General features: G+C 32.1%; 2 protein-coding genes across 7 annotated transcripts; one reads left to right on the top strand and one right to left on the bottom strand.

The window, feature by feature from the left end:
* Positions 1-914: 914 nt before the first annotated feature.
* Positions 915-7,679, top strand: LOC137821278 (E2F transcription factor-like E2FE). 3 transcript variants are annotated; one of them, XM_068625794.2, is made up of 10 exons: positions 915-1,172; positions 1,259-1,379; positions 1,465-1,542; positions 1,622-1,678; positions 1,781-1,889; positions 2,881-2,948; positions 3,041-3,110; positions 4,507-4,568; positions 4,721-5,126; positions 7,380-7,679. In XM_068625794.2, the coding sequence occupies exons 1-10, from the start codon at positions 1,105-1,107 to the stop codon at positions 7,466-7,468; spliced, it is 1,128 nt and encodes a 375-aa protein (XP_068481895.1). In that variant the 5' UTR covers positions 915-1,104; the 3' UTR covers positions 7,469-7,679. The 3 variants fall into 3 exon arrangements, with proteins under 3 accessions (XP_068481895.1, XP_068481896.1, XP_090151550.1); XM_068625795.2 differs by having other exon boundaries at positions 4,721-5,134; XM_090295424.1 differs by lacking the exons at positions 915-1,172; positions 1,259-1,379; positions 1,465-1,542; positions 1,622-1,678; positions 1,781-1,889 and adding an exon at positions 2,411-2,431.
* A 4,410-nt stretch (positions 7,680-12,089) lies between these two features.
* Positions 12,090-17,745, bottom strand: LOC137820814 (uncharacterized). 4 transcript variants are annotated; one of them, XM_068625074.1, is made up of 16 exons: positions 17,604-17,745; positions 17,416-17,500; positions 16,883-16,980; positions 16,677-16,777; positions 16,505-16,583; positions 16,294-16,354; positions 16,086-16,132; positions 15,901-15,993; positions 15,703-15,793; positions 15,491-15,539; positions 14,512-14,628; positions 14,240-14,387; positions 13,805-13,897; positions 13,664-13,732; positions 12,542-12,584; positions 12,090-12,410 (listed from the first exon to the last, which is right to left on the bottom strand). In XM_068625074.1, the coding sequence occupies exons 2-16, from the start codon at positions 17,471-17,473 to the stop codon at positions 12,310-12,312; spliced, it is 1,248 nt and encodes a 415-aa protein (XP_068481175.1). In that variant the 5' UTR covers positions 17,474-17,500; positions 17,604-17,745; the 3' UTR covers positions 12,090-12,309. The 4 variants fall into 4 exon arrangements, with proteins under 4 accessions (XP_068481175.1, XP_068481176.1, XP_068481174.1 ...); XM_068625075.2 differs by having other exon boundaries at positions 17,608-17,709; XM_068625073.2 differs by having other exon boundaries at positions 17,416-17,687.
* Positions 17,746-21,972: the final 4,227 nt, after the last annotated feature.

The following is a 21,972-nucleotide window of genomic DNA, read 5'->3' as shown; positions in this document are numbered from 1 at the left end:
TATCCCTAATCGATCATACTATTGCATGATTTTGCTCATTGCATAAGAACCCCCCACATATCTCAAACAAATAGTGGATTGATAGTTAACATCAATTTACATGTACATTACTTAAGCGTTCCCTACCTAGTTTTTTTTATTAGTTTATAATTTGGATATAACATTTTGAAGGGCAAACCAAATGCAAGGTCCCAAAATTGACGTGATTGCATCTCAAGTCTATTATTAATTTCATTAAATACACATTGTTTGCTTGTGAATTAAATATCATAATTAAGCTGCTATTGAACCATAGTGTAACAAACAAATTAGAGAATACGAGTGTGACCACTATATAATACAATGATGACAATCATTCTACGAGTTGGTTTTGAAAAAGATTGAGAATAAATAATCATGTTTAACTAATTCATTATGAAACAAACTGTCTAGTTTTGAAAGTAATTTAAACTTATTAAGTGTTGTAGTATTTCATAAATGCATAATCATTAAAAATTATATAATAACTTAAAATTATAACTAATATCTTAAAAATATTTAAATAGTTGTTTAACTTTAGTATTTGAATAAATAATATATAATTTAAATTTATATGTCATAACAATTATAAGTATAAATATAAATATAAACATAAATACATGCAAGACAAAATGTCTGATAAAAACAAGATGAATTATTTATATATATATATATATATATTAATATTATAAAATATAGAATTATACGTTATTTACGTAGTTATTTTTGAAAATGATATAATTTTTGAAAATTAACATTATAATTTAAATTTAAATATGTTGAAAAAATATCTGATTCTTTGTTGAGATTCGACCCCTAGACATGGTTGTTGAGAGAGGTGTGTTGTGTTGTAAATAAACCTAATCATTCAAAAAGAAACATAAATTTAAAATTTAAAACTTACTTAAATACAACAGCCTCTACTTTGCTGTACACACATATATATAAGGAAGAAAGAGAGGATGTGGGGTAGCCTGGCGGATTCCCGCTTTTTAAACACCATCATCCCGCCGTCCCAACATCACCGCTTCTCTCTCCACAGTCTACCCTAACCCATCCACTCTGGTCGATGCCCCCTGCACTTCCATGTCTTCCTCCTCAACCCACCACACCTATAGCCGCAAGCAGAAATCACTCGGCTTATTGTGCACCAAGTCCCTCTCTCTCTCCCTCTCTCTCTCATCGCTTTTATCCAATTCAATTTCATCGTTTAGTCCTCACTCGCTTCTTGATCTTGCAGTTTTCTGCGCCTCTACAACAGAGAAGGCGTTCGCTTGATTGGTCTCGATGACGCTGCCTCGCGATTAGGAGTTGAAAGACGCCGGATCTACGACATCGTCAACGTCCTGGAGAGCGTCGGGGTTTGTATTCGATCGCCCACAACCTTTTCTACTTGCTTTATGTTTTCTCTTTTTTTTTTTTAAATTTTTTATTTTTACATTTCAGGTGCTGGCCAGAAAAGCTAAGAATCAGTATACCTGGAAAGGCTTTTCTGCAATTCCCGAGGCTTTGCAAGAACTTAAGGTTTTTCTTCTTCCAAAATTAAGTCGCTGTGTTAGACTGTTGGTGTTTAAGATTTGATGTTTATTTTAGATTTTTGTAGGAAGATGGTTTGAAAGAGAACCCTGGGTCTTTTGATGACTCCAATGACAGCGCGAAAGTGAGATAATTGCGTTTAGTGCTTTCGTTTTACAGTTTTATTTCGTAGTTTTGTCGGTTAATGATTATTTTAGTGTTGAACAAATTGTTGTTGTTGGTTTAGGTGTCTGATGATGAGGATGAGGAGGAAACTTCTCCCAATGTCAATACTGAAAGTCAGAATGACAAAGAAATTACTGATTCCGCCGCTCTTGCCCTATCTTCTAAGAATGGTATTTTCAATTTTTTTTTGTTTTGCTTTGGAACGGTTTGCTGATTTAAAAATCATTGGCTGGGTTGATTTTTACATTTCAGTTCAATAAATATGTCATATGTTATAAATTTTCGTTTGCCATTGTGAATGAATGTTGTTGTGAAAAAGAAGAAGTCTGTGGCATGTTCTCTCTAGAAGTGGATGCTCCAAGGTTTAATAAGGAACTGCACCCTGTTCACCCTGTTCACTTAGTAATCCCACCATATGTACCGTCGGCGTAGAAATACTCAAATTGTGTTTTTAGAAGAAAAATAACGAATAGGTATTGAACAGAGGATAGGTGATTATTTCGTGACGTGTGACCTGGGAGCTGAAGAGATTTCTTAACATTATTGTTGATTATTAATAAGGTTTTTTTCTTGCAAATAAGAAGAATTGCCAAAAGTTTTTAATGCACTGCCTCATTTTTATGAACAGAAATGGATTCCACGGTCGAATCGTGCGTGTTTGGTTTCATGTTGATTTCTTGAGAATCACATTAATCAGTTAATGTGATTTTAGGTACATGTTTACATGTTTAGTTTCACATTAAAGATTTAATTGAGTTTAAAATTATTTCTGAGTTGAATCAACTTGAAGTAGTTTTTGTGTTTGATAAAAAAAATTACATTGAATTTTATTACCAGCTTTTTGAATAAAAATATCCAAGCATAAATCATACTACTTTGATATTAATTTTAACCAAAATAGTTTCATTCAAATTAATTTTGCCAACATTTTCTCAAATTAAACGCAAATCATCACTAAATTAGAGACTAGGTTATTTTGGCGCTATTTTATTTGTTGTTGGCAAGGATGCTTTACCATTTGTAATACAGCTTCAATCTTTAGGATAATCTGAAGACTTTAAACGGGTGTGGTTTGGTTAAGCAATTTAGAGAGTATGTTATTAGTATTTATTTTCTTTGAAATATGAAACCTAAAGGCGGTTGTGGTATTTACAAATGCAGAAAACAGAAGGGAAAAGTCTCTGGCATTGCTTACTCAGAATTTTGTCAAGCTTTTTATCTGCTCTAGTGTGAGTGTTGCCTATTTATCGAATGTTTCTCGGTTATTCAAATTGCTAACGTGTTAATATATGTTGACATTTTCTAACAACATACTTTTCAGATTGAAATGATCTCCCTTGACGAAGCTGCAAAGTTGTTGCTTGGAAATGCTAATACATCAATAATGAGGAGTAAGTGATACTAAACTCTAGTATGCCTAGGTAAATAGCTTAATTAAGCACTCAGAACAAAGTGCTTATAATACAGGTATTATTGTATAAACGATTTTAATACATAGGAGGGCTATCAATACATACTTTCTAATACATTCTATTATTGGTTAAATTTTATTCGAACTACAAAACATGTGAGAGACTTGTTAAAAAAAAGTGAGACCAAATTTAGTGATGTTTAAGAAGTTTTAGTTAACAGTGAAGAGCGTGTTTAGATCTGCGTGTTAGGGAATGGTGCTAGTATTTTTCTTTTATATGGATAGGAAGTCATTTTCAGAAGTTATTTGAAAAATTTATTAAAATATCTTAAAGACTGTTCATGGACAAAACATAAGTTAATCTTATAACTTTTCTACAGTTATAAGAATCTTAGATTAATAATTTATACAATTCAATTGTATTATAATATGAATGAATCTCTTAAGTTAAAATGTCTTAAAGACTGTTCATGGACAAATCATAAGTTAATCTTATAACTTTTCTACAGTTATAAGAATCTTAGATTAATAATTGATACAATTTAATTGTATCATAAAATGAATGAATCTCTTAAGTTAATATATTCGATACGATTTAACAATTTATATAATTTTTTTCCTATTTTCAGGAAAAATATTAAAAAGTTATGTGAGTTTAAATTTTTAAATGAAAAGGAATTGAAAGAACACTTGTAAACTTATCTTATTTGGTTATTTCAGTACTTTATTAGCCACTCACTCATTCAATGCAAGTAATCCATAGAGTTATTTAATTGTTTTGTTTCCATTATTCTAGACTAAGGATTTCATAAACTCAGATATAACCAATAGTTTTATTTTATGACTTTCCAATTAAAATATTTCTATAGAAAAATTTGTTACTAGTAATTTATGTGCTTGTGTACATATCTATGTATGTCTAAATAATCTATAGATGGATACAGATAGATAGGATAAAACTAAATTTATTGATCATTACAATTCAATTAAGATATGGTATATAAGTATATTTCTTTGATTTTAGAAGAAAAAGATTTTGAAACTGGATAGGTTCAAATAAAAGGATTCTGGAGTGTTTAAAATGAAAATTATAATTTTTTGCTTAAGTTGTTCTATTTATTTTTAATTTAAGTTACATTGAAAACTATATATTATCTGTATGATATATTTAAAGTAATATTTCAGTCTTAAAAAAAAAAAAATAGCTTGATGACTCATTATTTGTATCTCGATTTGATTATGTATTCCTCAAACACTTGCATAATTGTCTGTCATAAGATGTAAACTCCTCCATTTACACCCTTATATTCATTATTGATTGACAAAGGAACAATTTAACTTTTTTAGTTTTTACTTGTATGATATTGGCCTTTCAGCAAAAGTCAGACGCCTATATGATATTGCAAATGTGTTATCCTCCATGAACCTAATCGAGAAGGTGATATTCTTCTTCGTTCACTTTAAATTTCCACTTAGAATCTTAGAGAAGGAGTGCTTCATTGTTTATTTTCACCGTTTAAATTTGGCTCTGCTACTTTTTGTATTCAAATGAATTACCGTAAGCTTAAGATGAGTTTGCTATGGATGCAGACCCATACAACAAATACAAGAAAACCAGCATTTAGATGGTTGGGTTGGAGAGGAAAAGCATGGAGTGAATCAGTCGACTTTGCTCACAATTCAAGTGTCAACGAGCTAGGGAAAAGAAAGTTTGGAACTGACATCACAAACGCAAGTTTTAAAAGGAGCAAGACTGATTTGCTCTTGGATGGCCAGACCTGTAAAATGCAAAGTCAACGAGAAAATGTTAGTTACACACAGCCGGAGAAAAGCTACTTAGAAAAAGATGCAAAACAGACTTCAAAGGGCTATCAGTTTGGTCCTTTCGCTCCAGCTTATGTGCCCAAAGTCGGAACCTCTGAAAGTAATAGTGGGAATCAGGTGCATGACTGGGACAGCCTCGCACAGGTTCATCGTCCTCAGTATCAAAACCAAGGTATCTAGGTAATTCCTCCCCTGCTTAATAGATATGGATTTTTGTTTGGTAATATATTTTTTTTTCTGCATGAGAACAGTTGTACTAGATGTAAATAATTTATCCTCCATTTGTTAGGGCAAAAAAATCGTAGACTCAGTTATGTGTTTTGTTTGAATTATAACTGCGAATGTGACTTACTAAGTGTAAAGCTGCAATTTATTAGCTAATGTGGAACAAAGATTACAATTTGACTACATTGTTTAATTTCTTCTGAAATCATGTTTTTGTGTTTCTTCGAATGTCATGTAAATTTACTTGCATATTGCAAAATTACAAATCATAATTGCACCCCAACCATGCTTAACCTTCTGAAATGGAAACTAAAATAGTATCTGTTCTTTCGATGTTAAAATTCAAGTTGGTAGGTGGAAATTTAGAATGATTTATATTTAACAAGTTCATTTATTAGCTGTGTTAATTATAAGCCTTTTTGTGGAAAAGAAAGGAAACATTGAATATTTGTTTTAGCTTGCACATGTTTACCTTATAGGCAACCCTATTTATAATTTTTTGTTAGAGGGTCAGCATCATGTGTATGCACGGGTATGTGCTCAACTTGCAAGTTGGTGGGTTGCTGAGTTCCAATAGACTGAATGTGAAGAGCAGGGCTGGTGCTGTGTGATGATAGGAGTTTGATTACTATGGTTCTTCGATGGCCCACCATTGAGATCCTGATATAGCCCTGAATAGTGCTGTCATTAACCAATTGTTTTATGAACCCAAATTATTGGAAATTTAGAATAGGAGGCCCAAAGCTTGTGCAAATTTAAATAGAGTGCGAAGAATGATGAGATGGTAGGAGAGATTTTTTGCACAGTTGGTTACGTGAATATTATTTTGGAGGGCCTTGATAGATTGGGCAGGATGAGTTAGTTACAGTGAATTTTGGAGGGGCATTGATAGATTGAGCTGGGTGCCCAACGATTAAATCAGATATGTGGAGGATGGAAATAAGATATTATCTTTTAAATATTTAGTTTTATTTTAATTTCCTAAATTTTACATAATGGCACAATTAGGTTATTTATTAGGTTTGTTATGCAGGGTTTGCCTTGTATTGAGGTATCAATAAAGAAAGGCCAGTCTTGTTTTTTTATTATCTCTAGTTTTCTTCATAGTTTTGATGGTAAATTCTTAGGAATAGCATAATTAGTATTTTATGTTTCTCGCCTTGTATGATAGATACCTAATTAGTATTTTATAAGGAAGAGAAATTAGCATGCAACTGATTAGGTCTAGTTCATTTCTTTCTAACAATTAATTTGATAAAGCCTACAAATTACACTACAAAAGGTAGTTGTAGTTGAAGAGTCCCAGACCTTGTAAACTATACATTAAAATCTCGTACTCTTAATTTAGCAAGTCCTATAACTTGTAATAAGATTCTAACATCTCACCACTAACATTTTCTATCAACTTTATGATCATTCCTAATGATTTACCTTTTTTTAATGTTGTATGGAACGTCCATTGCTGGTATAGTTGTCAAACTAAGACAATATTAATGTTTAGTTTGCAGATGTTTGGTATCATTAAATAGATGTGCACATGGATAAAAAAATTAATCCATATCCTTATCCAATGCATATCAATTAATGATTGATTTTAAGATCAAATATGATTATTTTTTTAAAAACAGGTTTGATTTTAAATTATAATTTAAATTTCTATCAAACCATAAACTAGTTTTAAGAATTGAGTCGAAGATGCCATAAATGAGACAAATAAATATACATTAATAGTGACAGAGTTGAAGATATTTTAACATTGATCAAGTTAAAAATATCTTAAGTGAGATTGAACCAAATATGTTTTAGTTTGGACTGAGTTGAAAATGTGATTGTTGAGTTCTTGATTGTGCCTTTTTTCACAAGTGTTGTTGGATATGACTTGACCAAGTCTAAAGTGAGATGCTTTGTTCGTGGTAAAGTTTAACATATTCATCAAGCCAAGATCAAATTTGATGATGTTCCGGTTGAGGTTGAGATTTTTACATGATCTTGTGGTTGAAGTTAGTCCAAATGTTGCAGGAGACAATTCAATTAAAATAAGTTAAAGTTTTGATGTAAAAGTATAAATCTCTTTGATTTTTTGTAGTATTATCGAAGTGGGTTACAACAATTGGTTGATTTTACTTTCCATTTCAATGTACCGTCATAGCAATTTTATTTTTGATTTTTTTATTTGATGTTTGTGTTTCTTATAATGCAGCTTTGAGAGACTTATTCTCTCACTACATGGATGCATGGAAATCTTGGTACTCTGAAGTTGCTGAGAAAAAGCCAACGAAAACATTATAATTGACATGTCCGAAGGTAGTAAAAGATTGTAGCTTTCTCAAAGTGGAATGGTCATTTAAAGAATCATGTTCTCCATGTATTAAATGACGAAAGTTAGTCAAATTATTGTAGTTTTCTCAAAATGGAATCTATAGAAGAATCCATGCTTTCCGTGTATCAAATACATGTTCAAAGTTATTAATTTTATTCTCAAAAAGAAATGTCCATAAAAGAGTGCATGTTTTCCATTTGTTAGCATGTAGCTTTGCGTGTTGATTTCCTTGCTGTTGCGTGGCATGTTGTTTAAGATCAATTAACAATACTTGTAGACTGTTTATAACATTTATTTTATTTGTTAGAAATTTTAGTCAATAATAACATATAAAGTGAATACCCTTCCATAAAGTATCAGTTTCTAATTTCAATTATTAAATTTAATATTTGCACTTTTGTTACACATTTACTCAAATTAAAATATCCAAACGTAAATTACTATTTTCTTTCACTTTTCTCTCTTTTTCTTTTCTGGTATTGGTTAAATTATATTCACTCATTTTTACTTTGGTTTCCTATTTTCAGACCAAACTGAAACTCAAGTAGAAGTAGCAGCTCAAGCCAAATGCTATGCATCAGCTTAAACTGAATACGTTGAACCAATATACACCTAACCAGTTGCAATAACCCAAACCCAACCCTAATTTTTACGATGGAAGAAAATAAACTACCCTTATAGTTGATACATAAGGAATCCCAAATCTTCTTAGCAATTTTTAACCTCCAGACATTTTTATATTCATTTTGAGACAAAAACACAAATTAGAGTGTACCTCGCCTTGTTGTTCAACTGCATTGCGTTAAACTTTTCTTGCCCCCAACTTACTTACTTCTAGGAAGGGGATCTCAATATCTCCACACGTGATGATATGCCAATATTATATTTCCTTATGTGATGATCTGCCACACCTTTCTATTTTCACTTTTAAACAAAGCACAAACGTACACATCAATCTTTTAAGGAGGTGATCTCGATATCTCCTTGCATGATTTGCCACAACTATAATGTGTGGACTTACCATACACTTCCGTACTATCTCTCCGGTATGAAAAGTCTTCACCAAGAAAGGTTGGAGGCCATGTTAGAGACACTTATTCTGAGGTGTTGCTTGATTCATTGTTGTTGGATCTTTCCTTTGGTAATTATTAGGGTCTCAACCCTTTAGAGATCGAGTTCCGATATGAACTGTGAAAAAATACCAAAGCACAAGAAGGAGCTTGAGTTGTGTTTTAAGACTTTTAATTTTTTTTGCAATGTATCTTTTGATAAAAAGCAATAATCTTAGCGTAACTCACAATCTATAAAAAATATTTTCTAAAGTTTGGTTTGCAAATATCTCATTCTTTTATTAGTGAAATACGATAATATGTAACGAACAAATATAAGGGAAGATAATGATTTACTTTATGATTTTTTTACTAGTTCGTCTGATAACTCAAACTACGTCCAATTATCTATTAACTGATTTAGTGTCACTATGCTGCATACCACTAATGCAAGTTGAAAATCAGGTATTATTTAGAACACAACCCTTCTTAGCTAAAACTCTTGAGTACTATTTGGAATGCAACTACTCCTAGCTAAAAATCGAGTATTATTTGGACTTCAACCATTCCTACCTAATCCAATGAGTATTTTTTGGATAGGAACTACTCCTAGATAAGACAAAGTATTGTTTCAACAACAACCTCTCCTAGGTAACACTAAGCATTGTTTGACACACAACCACTCCTAACTACCAGGAAAAGGTTTGTATAAAGATGTGATCACAAAGCTTTACTCACTAGAGAGGACTAGCGTCTTATAACATACACAATGATATGAACTTTCTTATGGTTTGCTAAATGAACACAACAATGTTTCCTACAAAGATTTTAAGAGCATAGAAAGATTTTAGTAGCATTTTGGCACATCATAATCCTTTCTTCTTAATATTCTTCTTCAATGGATAACTTTATATAGGGTATGGAAAACTTTATATAGGGTTTGGAAGAAGAAGTTGTTGCAAATCCCTTTCTAATTGTTGGTTGGCGAAAATGTACATAAAGGTGCATTAAATGTTGTTCGTGCAACATTAAATTTCAATCTCCTCTTCAAGCAACATCCCGATAGCTGACAATATTTATCAACACTAGGTTAGTGAACATTTTACTCAAAATGAAGTAAAAGTAAAGACAGTAAAGGTAGATATAGTTGGTCTGAGTTAACATAAACTTTTATTAGGATGGTTGTTTAAACATAACAACTTTAGTTGATATCCCAAGTGATCACAATGTTGACGTGTGTTTTATAGATCATCTAGTTAGACAGAAGACAAAGACATTCCCTAGAACATCGAAATAAGCTTTAAGAATATTTTTATTAGGTACAATATAAGCTTAAAGATTATGTGCACTTATTGTCTGTTAGGGATTTAACTTATCAGACGAAGTGAGGACTGCAAAGTGTTGTATTGGTTCAATTTGGGCACAACCTAACCTAATCCCAATCAGACTTGGCCTGACTTGAGCCCAACACAACTAAACTAAACGTGGGGCCATATCAACTCGGCTAGATGTAGGCCCCAATTGACTCAACTTGACATGACCTCAATCCAGTGTGGACCCAATGTCTCAACCCAACACAAGCACAACTCGAATTGTCATGACCTAACTTGGACCCAGTCGAGCTTAGCTCAACTCAGCCCCAATTCAAATGGACTCGGCCAAACCAAGGCCTAGCCCAACTCGATTGAACGTCAACTTGCCTCAACTCGGATCGACTTAGGCCCAGGTCCACTTGAGTCCACCTGCAGTGAGATCGACCCAAGTCAATTTGACTTGGCCTCTACACAATGTGGGCGAACATGTGCCCAACTCGACTTGCGAAGACTTAACTTGAATTATCTTCGTCCCACATAGGCTCGATCACACCAAACTTGACTCGAGATAGGCCTTGTCCAACTTTGCAGAATGCAGTCTCGTTCCAACATGGCTTGAGCTGGCTTTGAGCTCACTTAGCTCAACTTGGGACTGGGCTGATTCGACTCAACATGGGCCTTGACTAACTTAGCTCGACTTGGATCTGTGTCGAATTAGTTCAACTTGGGCTCAGGGGTTGACTCGACTCAACTTTGGCCTAGGGCGACTCAACTTGACGTAGGCCAAGCTGACTCAACTCGACCTAGGCTCGAGCTAACACCATTTGACTTGGGCCCGAGCGTATTTAACTCGACTTGGGTCTGGATGAATCTGCTCAACTTGGGCTACGACTGTCTCAACTCAACCTTGGTTCAGGTTGACTCGGTGCGACATAGGCCTAGGCCTACTCGATTTAATATAGGCCTAGGCCAACTTAGTTTGACATAAGGCCGAAAAACTTGGCTTGACCTGGGTCTGACCAACTGAACTCGATACGAGTCTGGGTCAACTCGACTTGACCTGGGTTGACTCGACTTGAGGTGGGCTCAAGACGAAGACACTTGACCTCAACCTAACTAACTCAGCTTAACCTCAACCCGGACTAACTCAAATCAACCTAGGATCGGGTTGGTTCGTCTCCACTCTATCCCGGGTCGACTAGACTAAACTTGAGCTTGGGCAGACACGACTAGACCTGGACCAGGCCAACTCGACTAGGCTCGATCTAAGTTGACATGGCTTGAACTATGCACGAGTTGACTCAGCTCGACTTGGGCCAATTCCTACTTGGCTTGACCTGGACTCAGGCTTACTCGACTTAACTTGGGCCTAAGCTAACTCGACTTGAACCTAAGTTGACTCGGCTGAACTTGGGCCTGATTCGACCTGGGACGAAGATAATTTTTCTTAACACCGATTGAGCATGACTTAGACTCGACCTAAGCCCAAGATGAGTCGACTCGATCTAGGTCCGACTCGACTTGTCTTGACCTGGGCCTATGACTCAGCTTGACTTAGGTCTGAGCTAACTTTCCTTGAATTGGGTCTAACTTAATATGGTCTTAATTGAGTTAGGGTTAATTTGGTCTTTATCGAGCTAGGATCGATCTGGTCTTGATTGGATTAGGATCGACTTAAACCTAGCCTAACTTCATTAAACGTGGGTTGACCTTGACTTGGATGAACATGGACTTGTCCCAACTAGGCTGAATTTGGACTTGCTTCGACTCAACTTGATTTGGGCTCGTGCCAAGGCGACTTGACTTGGGCTTGAGCCAGATTGACTTGACTTAGGTTTAGGTCGACTCCACTCGACTTGGACTCGGGTTGACTCAACTCAATTTGGACTCAGGTCAACTTGACTCTACCCTGGACTAACTTTGCCTAACCTTGCATGAGCTTGACCTGGTACTACCTTAGTTGGTTATGGCTCGAGCTAACATTTCATAACTTGAAATGACCTAAACGCACATTGATTTTGGATTTTCAAAATCCAAAAAGTTTATTGAATCTATATCGAATCCAAATCCAATTAAATGAATTGGAGTTAACATCCAAAAATTTTGATTTGAATTTTTCAGAAATCTATTTAAATAAACTTAAAAGTAATATAGATTTGAATAATTAATATTGGAATTTTCTCACGCTTATCATATGACCTTTTTGCAGAATAGAATATATACCTCAGTTGATACTTGATATAGTTTCATTTGTTTATTAAAATAGCAACATCAATGTGTGTGTATACAACAATGAATATATTGTTCGGAAAGCAGACAAATTTCTGACAAAATGGATGAAATCCACAGTTTTGATCTGTTTCGAAACTAGATATTAAATTAAACACAAGTTACTGCAAATACAATCTTAAGGAAAATAAAAAGCCAACAATGGGAGACATAGAAGTTCTATAAAAGAATCTCATCTTGAACACCCACATTTAGGGTCTTATGTGGCAGAACAATGCTATTAAAAACCACCACCTCATCCTCAACGGTTACAGATTCACCTGGTCAAAGTAAGGGAACAAGAATTGCACAGTTGGTAATTTAACTTAACCTTTGCATAGCAATAAATTAACAAAAGATAGAGCCTAAAAAAAAATAAGAGACAAAATGTAGACAAATTTAAGAGAGGTACCAAGTATAGTTACCCCAAGCTTTGCATTGTAATCTCCACTAGCCTGATTTATCATATCCAATTTAGCAACGTATTTATCCCAAGAAAAAGCAAATTGAGTGTAAAGATAGAAAATGAAAATGTAAGCACAAAGATAACATTATTGATAAATCCTTTAGTTGGTGACATCACTCTCAACATGGATAAAAAGGTAAGAGACTGCCAAAGGGAAAATCTATTCCAGTTCAGGACCTATAAATTTACTTCCTCAAGGTTGTTGTACAATAATTAAGAAAGTGATTAAAAGAGAAATATAAACAAAAAGGAATAGAAAAAACTCGTGTGTAATTTTTTAGGAGCTTTTGGTGTTATTGTCTCAAAATTAGAGTTCTATTTACATGCAAAAGAAGTTGAAGTTGTCATTTAAGGTCAGCACTGGCAACAGACAAAATTTAATTTTGATTGAAAAACAACAGGCTGCTAAATTTTGTCAAAATAATTGTATTGAACTAAGCAACCCTTTATTCAGTATTATTCATTATACCAATCTTTTTCACTTGTTGAAATCAAGTGTAAAGCTGGTCAAAGGTATAACTAATGACTAGTTTTCTAAAATGACAATAAAATTGAACTGGAAATTCCTAATGCGATTGATAAAAGTGGATGGATTAAGGATAATTTCCAAGTTTTCAACATGGAATATGACACCCAAAACAAATGTAAAACGGCAGTGACAACAACCCTATATGAATAATAAATGGGATGAATAAACTCCTCCAAACTCAAGATTTTTATCTTCTGATGTCAAAGTAGTAATAACTGTAATGGTTAAATTCATATCATAATCGCATGCTGATAATGCAAATAGTGTAAATATATCTTTGCTGGCAATGACAACAAATTCAACCAAGGATATGTGTTTTTGACTATTTTGAAATTTAAGTCTCCAAGGGTGTTAGGACTATGCATAATGCTATATGATCACTGATACTAAAAAATTCATATGATCAGACTTGAGATGCATAAAATGCTTGAAATACAGTGAATATCTTCTTTCTAGTTAACTAGATAGAACACATCATTATAAGTGTTTCTTAGCAATTTTGAGAGCCATAGATGCGTAGCAGGAAATTTCTAACTTGCCTGGACACGTGTCCATCGTCCAATAGAGGATTTCCATCCAACAATTGCATGACTAACAACAGCATTTTCCTGTAAGGTGAAATATGAAAATATTGAGCTCTAAAAACACTTACAACTCAAACCAATTAACTGTACACCTGCCTTAATCTCTACGTCATCAAGGATGATACAACATTTTAGCCTTGCACCGGCTCCAATACGAGCATTTGCAGATATTGATACACTTGGACCAATCTGTTCAATAAAATTTCCAGAAGTTATATTTCATATCAGTTTGTTTCTTCATGTCATTTAGATGTTCTTCTCTTTTTCTTTTTCCATTTGGGTGGGGGCTACATTATGCTCATTCAATAAAAGTGTGTGATCATGACTCAGATCAAGAGGCCAAAGATATGCAATTTGAAAACTTACCGATAGGCAAATTAAGTCTATCATGCATGAGAAGGAATAATTATATCCTTAAACTGTTAAAAATTTAAAAACCATCATTTCTTTCATGACTGAAACAGAGAAACTGAGAAGATCGTGAAAGCCTCTGGTTGATTAATTATCAAGGAAAAACAAGTGAATCTTCACCTTAGCAGATGGATGCACTTTTGCTGATGGGTGAATATAGACATCACCAGTGATGCTAGCTTTCTTAATACCATCTCCATTTGCTAACAGATGGGGGGATGTGTAACGAAATTGGGCAAGATACAAGCCAGAACATCTTATGGACATTCTGCAAGAATTAAGTCAACACATATGATAATAGCCATGGAGGAAATGATGAATATGTGTAACATTTTTAATTTTTTTTTTTATCAGCAATAAATAAATATGTGTAACATAATACTTGGGTTTACCCTGGAGTTTTGATTTGTTCCCAAAAGTCATTGGTTTCATAAATATACAACTGTTTCTTCCCCGCAAGAGGTGAAAGGATATCTTGATCCAGTCTGACATAATTTGCTGGAAGAGTCCTGCAGAAGAACTCTTCAGAATCAGATGTTACAGTAAACCTTGTAAGCTGCACACAATATAACTACGGCTTTGAAACAAGAACTTCACATGCAGGAAAAGCAACATGTATCCTAGGTATGCAAACAAGAATTATTAAACCCCCATTTTAATTATTTTTTACAACATTTTTGGTAAGAAGAGCACAAGGTATGGGACTAATCCTCACTAGGGCATTACTGCCCTGGGTAACAAGTTGCTTCTGGTGGGTTTTAAACCCTCTGCATTGCAAGTAAATTTGACCCAAAAGGCACAATACTATTGTGACTGATTAACAATAAAGCATATTATAACTTCACATCAGAACCACCATTTCCCACTAAATATGCAAGCAAGTACTAAATTTCAAGAAATAAGTTCAATGCAATAAACCATATGATGAACTAGGTTAGAAGTTATAACATTCAAAGTTCCCTCTCATACTTGATTTGTTCATATAGGTAGGATTCTACTGGAAATATTTCATTAGATTTAATTTTCACTTTTAACTTTGCCTATATTGGGAGTCAAAGGTGAAAGTAAGCGTGTCCTTAAATGCCTTGTTCTGTGATAAATGACAAGCATAACCAAGTCAACCGACTTTAATCAGCGATTCAACAACTATTTCTCAGCTTCAATAAATGCTACAATTTAATTATATGTAAAAGTAAAGAGTATGCATACACATTATAAAATAAGCAAATAAGAAAAGAACGATATCTGTTTGATAATGTAGATAATTAAATAAGCAAACTGCAGGGATCCTTGACCACAATATAAGTTTCAGCTCATTGCATGAATTTTTCTAGCTGATGTTAAATCTTTTGAATTTTCACAAGTACAAACCTAGGATCTGGCTGCATTGCTTCAAAGCTGGAAACACGTCTTAAGTTAGCTGCAAGTAAAATGAGTTAATATACAGGAGGACAAACTACACTATCTCCAATTCTGTATGGCCAGAACAATAAAATAAAATGAAGAATTTTACATTTTGAAATCAAAGGTGAAGTTTTTTTTATAAATAATCCATGTGGTTCAGCCTAAGATATTTCACTGACCTCTGTCTTTCCGCTGTGTAGAAACACCCTCGATTGCTGTAAAGATATCTGGTGTAAATATGTACACACCACAGTTTATACGATCACTTACCTGCATTCAAGTAAGCTGGCAGTGTAAGAAAGTAAACAAAAGCGAGGAGAAGAAAACTTTCAAATTTTAGTTCAGCAATTCAAGGCATAAGAACATGATGAACATACAAAAGTTTCGGGTTTCTCTGTATAATGCAGTAGTTCATTAGTTGTTGGATCAGCAACTAACTCTCCAAACTCGCTCGCTGACTCTGCAGAAACCTTCAAAAGGAGGAAGAAATAAAAAATATTGGATGCTAATCAACAAAAAATAATGATAAAAATACAGTGTGTGTGTATGTGTATTCTCCAACCTTCACAACTAGTATTGTTCCCATCCCACCATATCGTTTGTGAGCATCTGTAGGCATAGGTGAACGAAAAAGGAACAATTAATTGTTGCCACAGCCACATAACAGTTAAGCTATATCAAGGAAGCTAAAAGTCACTATTCTGCAAAGAAACTAAAGCATCAAACAGTTGCAAGTAGAAGAAAATAGTATATTTCAGAACAGAAATTACCCAGCATTTCGGGCAGTGGAAAACTGCAGCATACATCACAGTTCAGCAAGAAGATATGTGACTGCCATACAACATGACCAACACTATCAAAACGTATAACACAAGCACTAGTGCATAAAACATTACAATAAGTCAAATAGACAAACTTTCTGAACACAGACACATGTAAAATATAATCTAGCATGGGCAAAGTCATAGATAAGATAAGAACCGGATCGTCTTCCATGATCAGATCTCTAAAGTGATAAAGGCCACCAGCCGAACCATGTGGTCTGTCTTCCTTCAAGTATCTAATATTACAGCACAAATGACATAAAAGACCAATCTTGTCTTAAAAAAAATTAAAGGTTACAAGAGATGAATAGAAAGAAAAGAGAACAAACCTAACAGGGACTTTAAGCTCATTTGAAATAGAAGATACATATAAGGCAAATTCACGTTCCTCATAGAAACCAAGCAGATAAATCTGAGCCAAATTAGGAATCTGGGACACAAATAACAGTTAGGTACTTGGAAGATTATACATAAATACAAGATACAACATCATTTATAATTATTATTAGTTTAAAATATTCACAATGGTGTATACCCTTTTACAAGCAGAAATTGGATGATGAACCATTGGTTGTCCTGCTAATGGAAACAGTGGCTTGGGCACGTTGAATGACAATGGCCGGAATCTAGTACCTGTACATGCAAACATAACAAAAGCTATGGAATCATAATCAAGGACAGATAAATGAATCATTCTCCAAAATCACATTAAAATACCAGTTATCATGATTTTAAGTAAATCTTCACAAGTTTAGTTTCAAATTAAGGAATTGATTCAAGGTTCAGAAAGTTGAAACAACTTCCCAAAGGGGTTGCTCAAAACTTTTAACTGAACTGCTGACTTGCTTTTATAGCGAAAACATCCAACATAAATCACTTAACTACAAAATCAATTTGTAATAGCTCGGGCAAACACACATTTAACATAACATGATAAACCAATGTGCGTGGTCTCAACTTAAGAGACTAACAGGAGAAATTAAAATTAGTGAATAGTGAAATGGTGAAGTGGCATTGAGTGAATCAAAATTGTGCTGTGAAAGAATGAAAGGGAATGGAACGGAATACCTTTAGTGGGTCCTCCAACCATGATCACAGCGACGACCCTCTCATTTGCAGTTACCATATTGGCTAACAGAGAAACTTTGATGCCCTGAAACAGTTAAGACGCGAGAGAAGATACAATAAGGTTGAGTTTCAGAGTTCAGAATGGCGTCAGTGATGTCACAGACACAAAGAAAGAGAGAGAGACTGACGAACAAAATATGTGAAACTGCAATGTAGTTTCGGGATTTAGATTAGATGAGGTTGTGTTGGATTTGTTTATCAGATCACGACAAGTTTCGCTGTCGGTACATATGAACACACAACTCGGTAAAATTTTAGACTGTTCGATTTGCATTTTTCATTTTCTGCTCTATTTTTATTTTCAGCGACTTTATTTATTTTTTACAATGTTACAGTCATGCATCTTTACTATAATACTTACAACATTCGATAAAAAATAAATAATCCATTTATATTTAAGACATTTTTGGAAAATGCTAATCATGACATTGATTGAGAAGCTAATAATTAAAAACATTTATATTTTAATGCTCATTAAATAATTGATGAAAAATTTATTTAATATGAGTACAAAACTTCTCACAGCAATGAGGATCATTTTTAATGACATATTTTACCATTTCATAAATTTTATTATTAAACTTTTTGGTGTACTTTACTCTGATAACTTTTAAATTTCATATGTTTTACTGATATATTGAATATGAAACAACTGATATGTCACAGAAAATAAAATAAAAATATAGTTTTATTACAATTTTTTTAAATGATATTATTTTATTTTTTAAAACTATTTTTTCATGGCGCCTGATCAGCAGTAATAAATCAGTAAAAGTATGTAAAAAAATTAAAATAAATAGAAAGTTATACAAAAATTAAGGTAGTAATTTATAAAAATCAAAATAATTAAGTTATAAAATACAGACGTCCTAATAGTTTATTGGAAAATGTTAAATCAAGAAAATAATAGATAAAAATATGTATTATATTAATATTTATATTTTAACAATTATTTATTAAATACTCCTTACTTAATAGTTGTTAGTTTCGTGTTATTAATTTATTATGAAAGCTTTAACTTTGAATTAACACATTATTAGTAGTACGAATATAATTAATGTATCAAATCAATTTAATATAATTAAAAAATATCTTATGAACTTAGTAATAACATTCTAAAATTATATTTTTTTATTGAAAATTAAACATCTTTAAAATGATTTTATAATGAGATAAAATATGATAAGAGAAAGTTAAGTTGATAACATTTATTTTTAAATGATTATTAACTGATTTGTTGATAATAACTAACACAAAATATTTGAGTTATGTTTTGAGTATATCATATACAAATAGGTACACAAGCTCTTAAAGATTGAGATTCAAGTAATTAGTAGTTTGAAAACGCCAACAATTTGATAAAAGACTTTGAATGATCTTTAAGTAATTTATTTGTATAGCTTAGTGTGATGCTCGAACTTGAAGTAACTTAGTGTGAAGCTAATTATATATATCAAGTTCTTTCTATTATAGAACATGTATGTTTGAACTTATGTAATAATTGTCCATTAAATTATCATTTATTAATAATAATGCATAATATATTAGTGAATGATATTGATGAAAGGATTTTTCATATCCCAAAACTATAAGATTTTTGGACTAATAATGTTGTGTTTATCAAATATTGGCATTGAACACTGTATTTCTTATTGAGGTTTTGGACACGTTGTTTCAAATGAAACATTTTTTTCTTTTTCCTATGTTAGGATTTTTTTATTTATTTTTTGTTTTCATATTCTATCTTCTCTTCTTCAAATTTGTTTACATTCTTTTGCATCGTTCCTCCCAACCTGATATTTTTTAACTAATAAACATATACATTATTTTTTTCTACTTTTTATTAAGATATCTAGTTCATCTTGATGTTTAGGTGATGACAATATTGGTTATGGGAAATTCATGGTCATTAGGGAAGTCACATGTATAAAAGAAGACTCTATTAGTGATGATAGTTCAACTATTCTAGTTTTTATGAAAGCATTCTTGGGAAAAACTTCACTAGAGAAAAAATGTTGCTCTTATACTTTATTATGAGTAGATGATAGAGTATTTTTACTCCTTTAAGAATAAAAGTAAAGCCCCCTATCAAAACCTAAAAGGTCTTCTAAAAACTAGAAAGGTTTTTAGAAAGACGTATAAGGTTGATCCTAATGCCAATAGAGAAAATTGTGAAGATATGTATCATATTGTCACTACCCTTGGATACTTGGGTAGCCAAGGTTGTTAATTTTTAGTCCTTTGAGTAGTTGATTATTGTGACAATATTAAGGTGTTGTTAAATATATAATATGAACTAATCAAATAAACCTAATGATTGTTGAGAAATTTCAATCTTGATATGGTGTATTTAAAGTCAATTGTCAATGGTGATGACTATATCATTTGTGTATGACTTCGTTTAAGAGGTGATGAACCCCAAGTTTAACTATAATAAACTTAGGTTTGAACTTGTCATGCAATTGGTTGACTGTTAGTCATTCTCAATATATTGCCAAAAAATAAACAAATGATAACTTTACAAGAAGTTGAAAATTCTTAAGTTAAAAATTATGAAATTGTCCAACAACAAAAACCAAGTTTAGTGGTTTGCAACAAGGAGGGTTAGTCTTAATGTGGGTTCATCGTGGAATACCACTCTGACAACAAACAATACTAGCTCTTTAACTAGTATCCTCCCATGTTTGATATTGAAATGATGAATCATGTGGTTCTTCGTGGAAGTTTGAGTTTTGATGTTATGACGATCACTTATAATCATTCATTATTAGAAACAATTATGGTTAAGGCTACCTAAAAAGATTGTAGTAAAAGTAATGAGTTACAAGTTAATATTGAAAGAAGGTAGAAAATAAATTGGTTATTTGAATTCAAAATTTGTTAACACATTAGCAAGTTTCTCTTTTAAGGATAAAAAAATGAGACATTGTTTGGGAGAGTTGCCAACTTAGATTTGAAGAAAGTTCAAGATGAAGTAAATTAGCTTTGTTGAAAATGAACTAGATGATAAGAAGAAGAAGGTCAACATAATTAACCTATTGAAGTTACTTTGAAAAAAATAAAAACTAGTTGTCCAAGACAACAATGCTAAGTTACAAGAAACCTTGATTTTTTTTTATCAAACTCCTTGAAGTCAAAAAGATTTGCTTAACAATTATGAAGATGATTTCAATAAGCATTATACCAAGATGATAATAAAGAGGGCTTCAATAAAATATTGTACCAAACTAATAATTAAAATATACACACACAATTAAAGTCATGCCATGACTTCATTTAAAATAAAATTAAAACACAATCATCTACTAATATTAATAAAAGTTGTGTGAGTCAAACACGACTTTATCTTCAACACTAAAATTGTGTCAAATAAGTATAACTTCACTTTAATGAAACTAAAATTGGTTATACATCATTTCTTTACCATGAAATCGTGTCACTTACTTCATATGATTAACTTTTTTTTTTCAAAATTTATTGATAATATTTATCAAAATATTACATAAATATAGAAAAAAAAATCCTCATTTTATTATGTACACGTAACTATTTATATAATAGATAAGCTGTCTTATATTTTATCCTCGTTAAAGTCTGGTGAGATCAACAACCATTATAATAGTGTAAACGATATTAACCTCTCATATGGAAAGAGAAAAAAAGAGACAAAACATTAATAAATATAAGAGTTTACTAAAAAGTGGGAAGAAAAAAAAGAGCTATACTAATGCAAAATTTAATGAATATATACATATATAGGCACCTATTAAATACATTTTTTTTTTCTTTTACATTCTTAGCATGTACATTCTTTATATAAAGAAAAAATATTTCAAATAAGGTACTTAATGCAACTAACAAATTTGGTATATCTTAAAAGTATATATATGGACGAGAGTGAGCTTTCAAATCGAGAGAACTGCTGATAAAAAAAATAAAAATCGAGAGAACAAACTTTGTATTGTTAATAAATGTTTTTTAATATTTTTAATAAGATAAATAAAAATATATGAACAATTTTATAATTTTTTTTTTGTTTTGATAAGTATTACGTAACTTTTTTTTTATTTTTTTATCGGCAACGTAATTGTGTTAGTGTAGACATCTATTTCGTTTCTCTTTAAAATCATATTCGTAAACATATTCTAATTCTAATTAAATTGAAAGGTTGTGGTTTTTGTGTGTGAATAGACAGATTGGCTAATTTTGGACCTTGTCCTTGTTTACTCTTGTAAAAAAAAATTGATGCATTTACAATCCCCTACTTGTCAAAATTTACAATTATAGTAATCTCAATTTCTGATTTAACACCTTTAAAATACTGAATAATAAAGAGCATTGGTACTGGTTGGTTAGAAAATTAATAATTAAAAATTAGTAAAATTAAATGCAATGTGTAAAATTTTTTAATACATATACATGGTCTAATTATACTTTACATTTTATTTACTTTAAAAAGAAAATATTTAATTTGAAATGCTACTTACATGATTTTGG

The sequence above is a fragment of the Phaseolus vulgaris genome, chromosome 9 (assembly GCF_051622355.1).
Source record: "Phaseolus vulgaris cultivar YP4 chromosome 9, ASM5162235v1, whole genome shotgun sequence".
NCBI classification, from domain to species: Eukaryota; Viridiplantae; Streptophyta; class Magnoliopsida; order Fabales; family Fabaceae; genus Phaseolus; species Phaseolus vulgaris.
The sequence above is the reverse complement of the archived record's forward strand: the minus strand, read 5'-3'. Positions and strand labels throughout refer to the sequence as shown.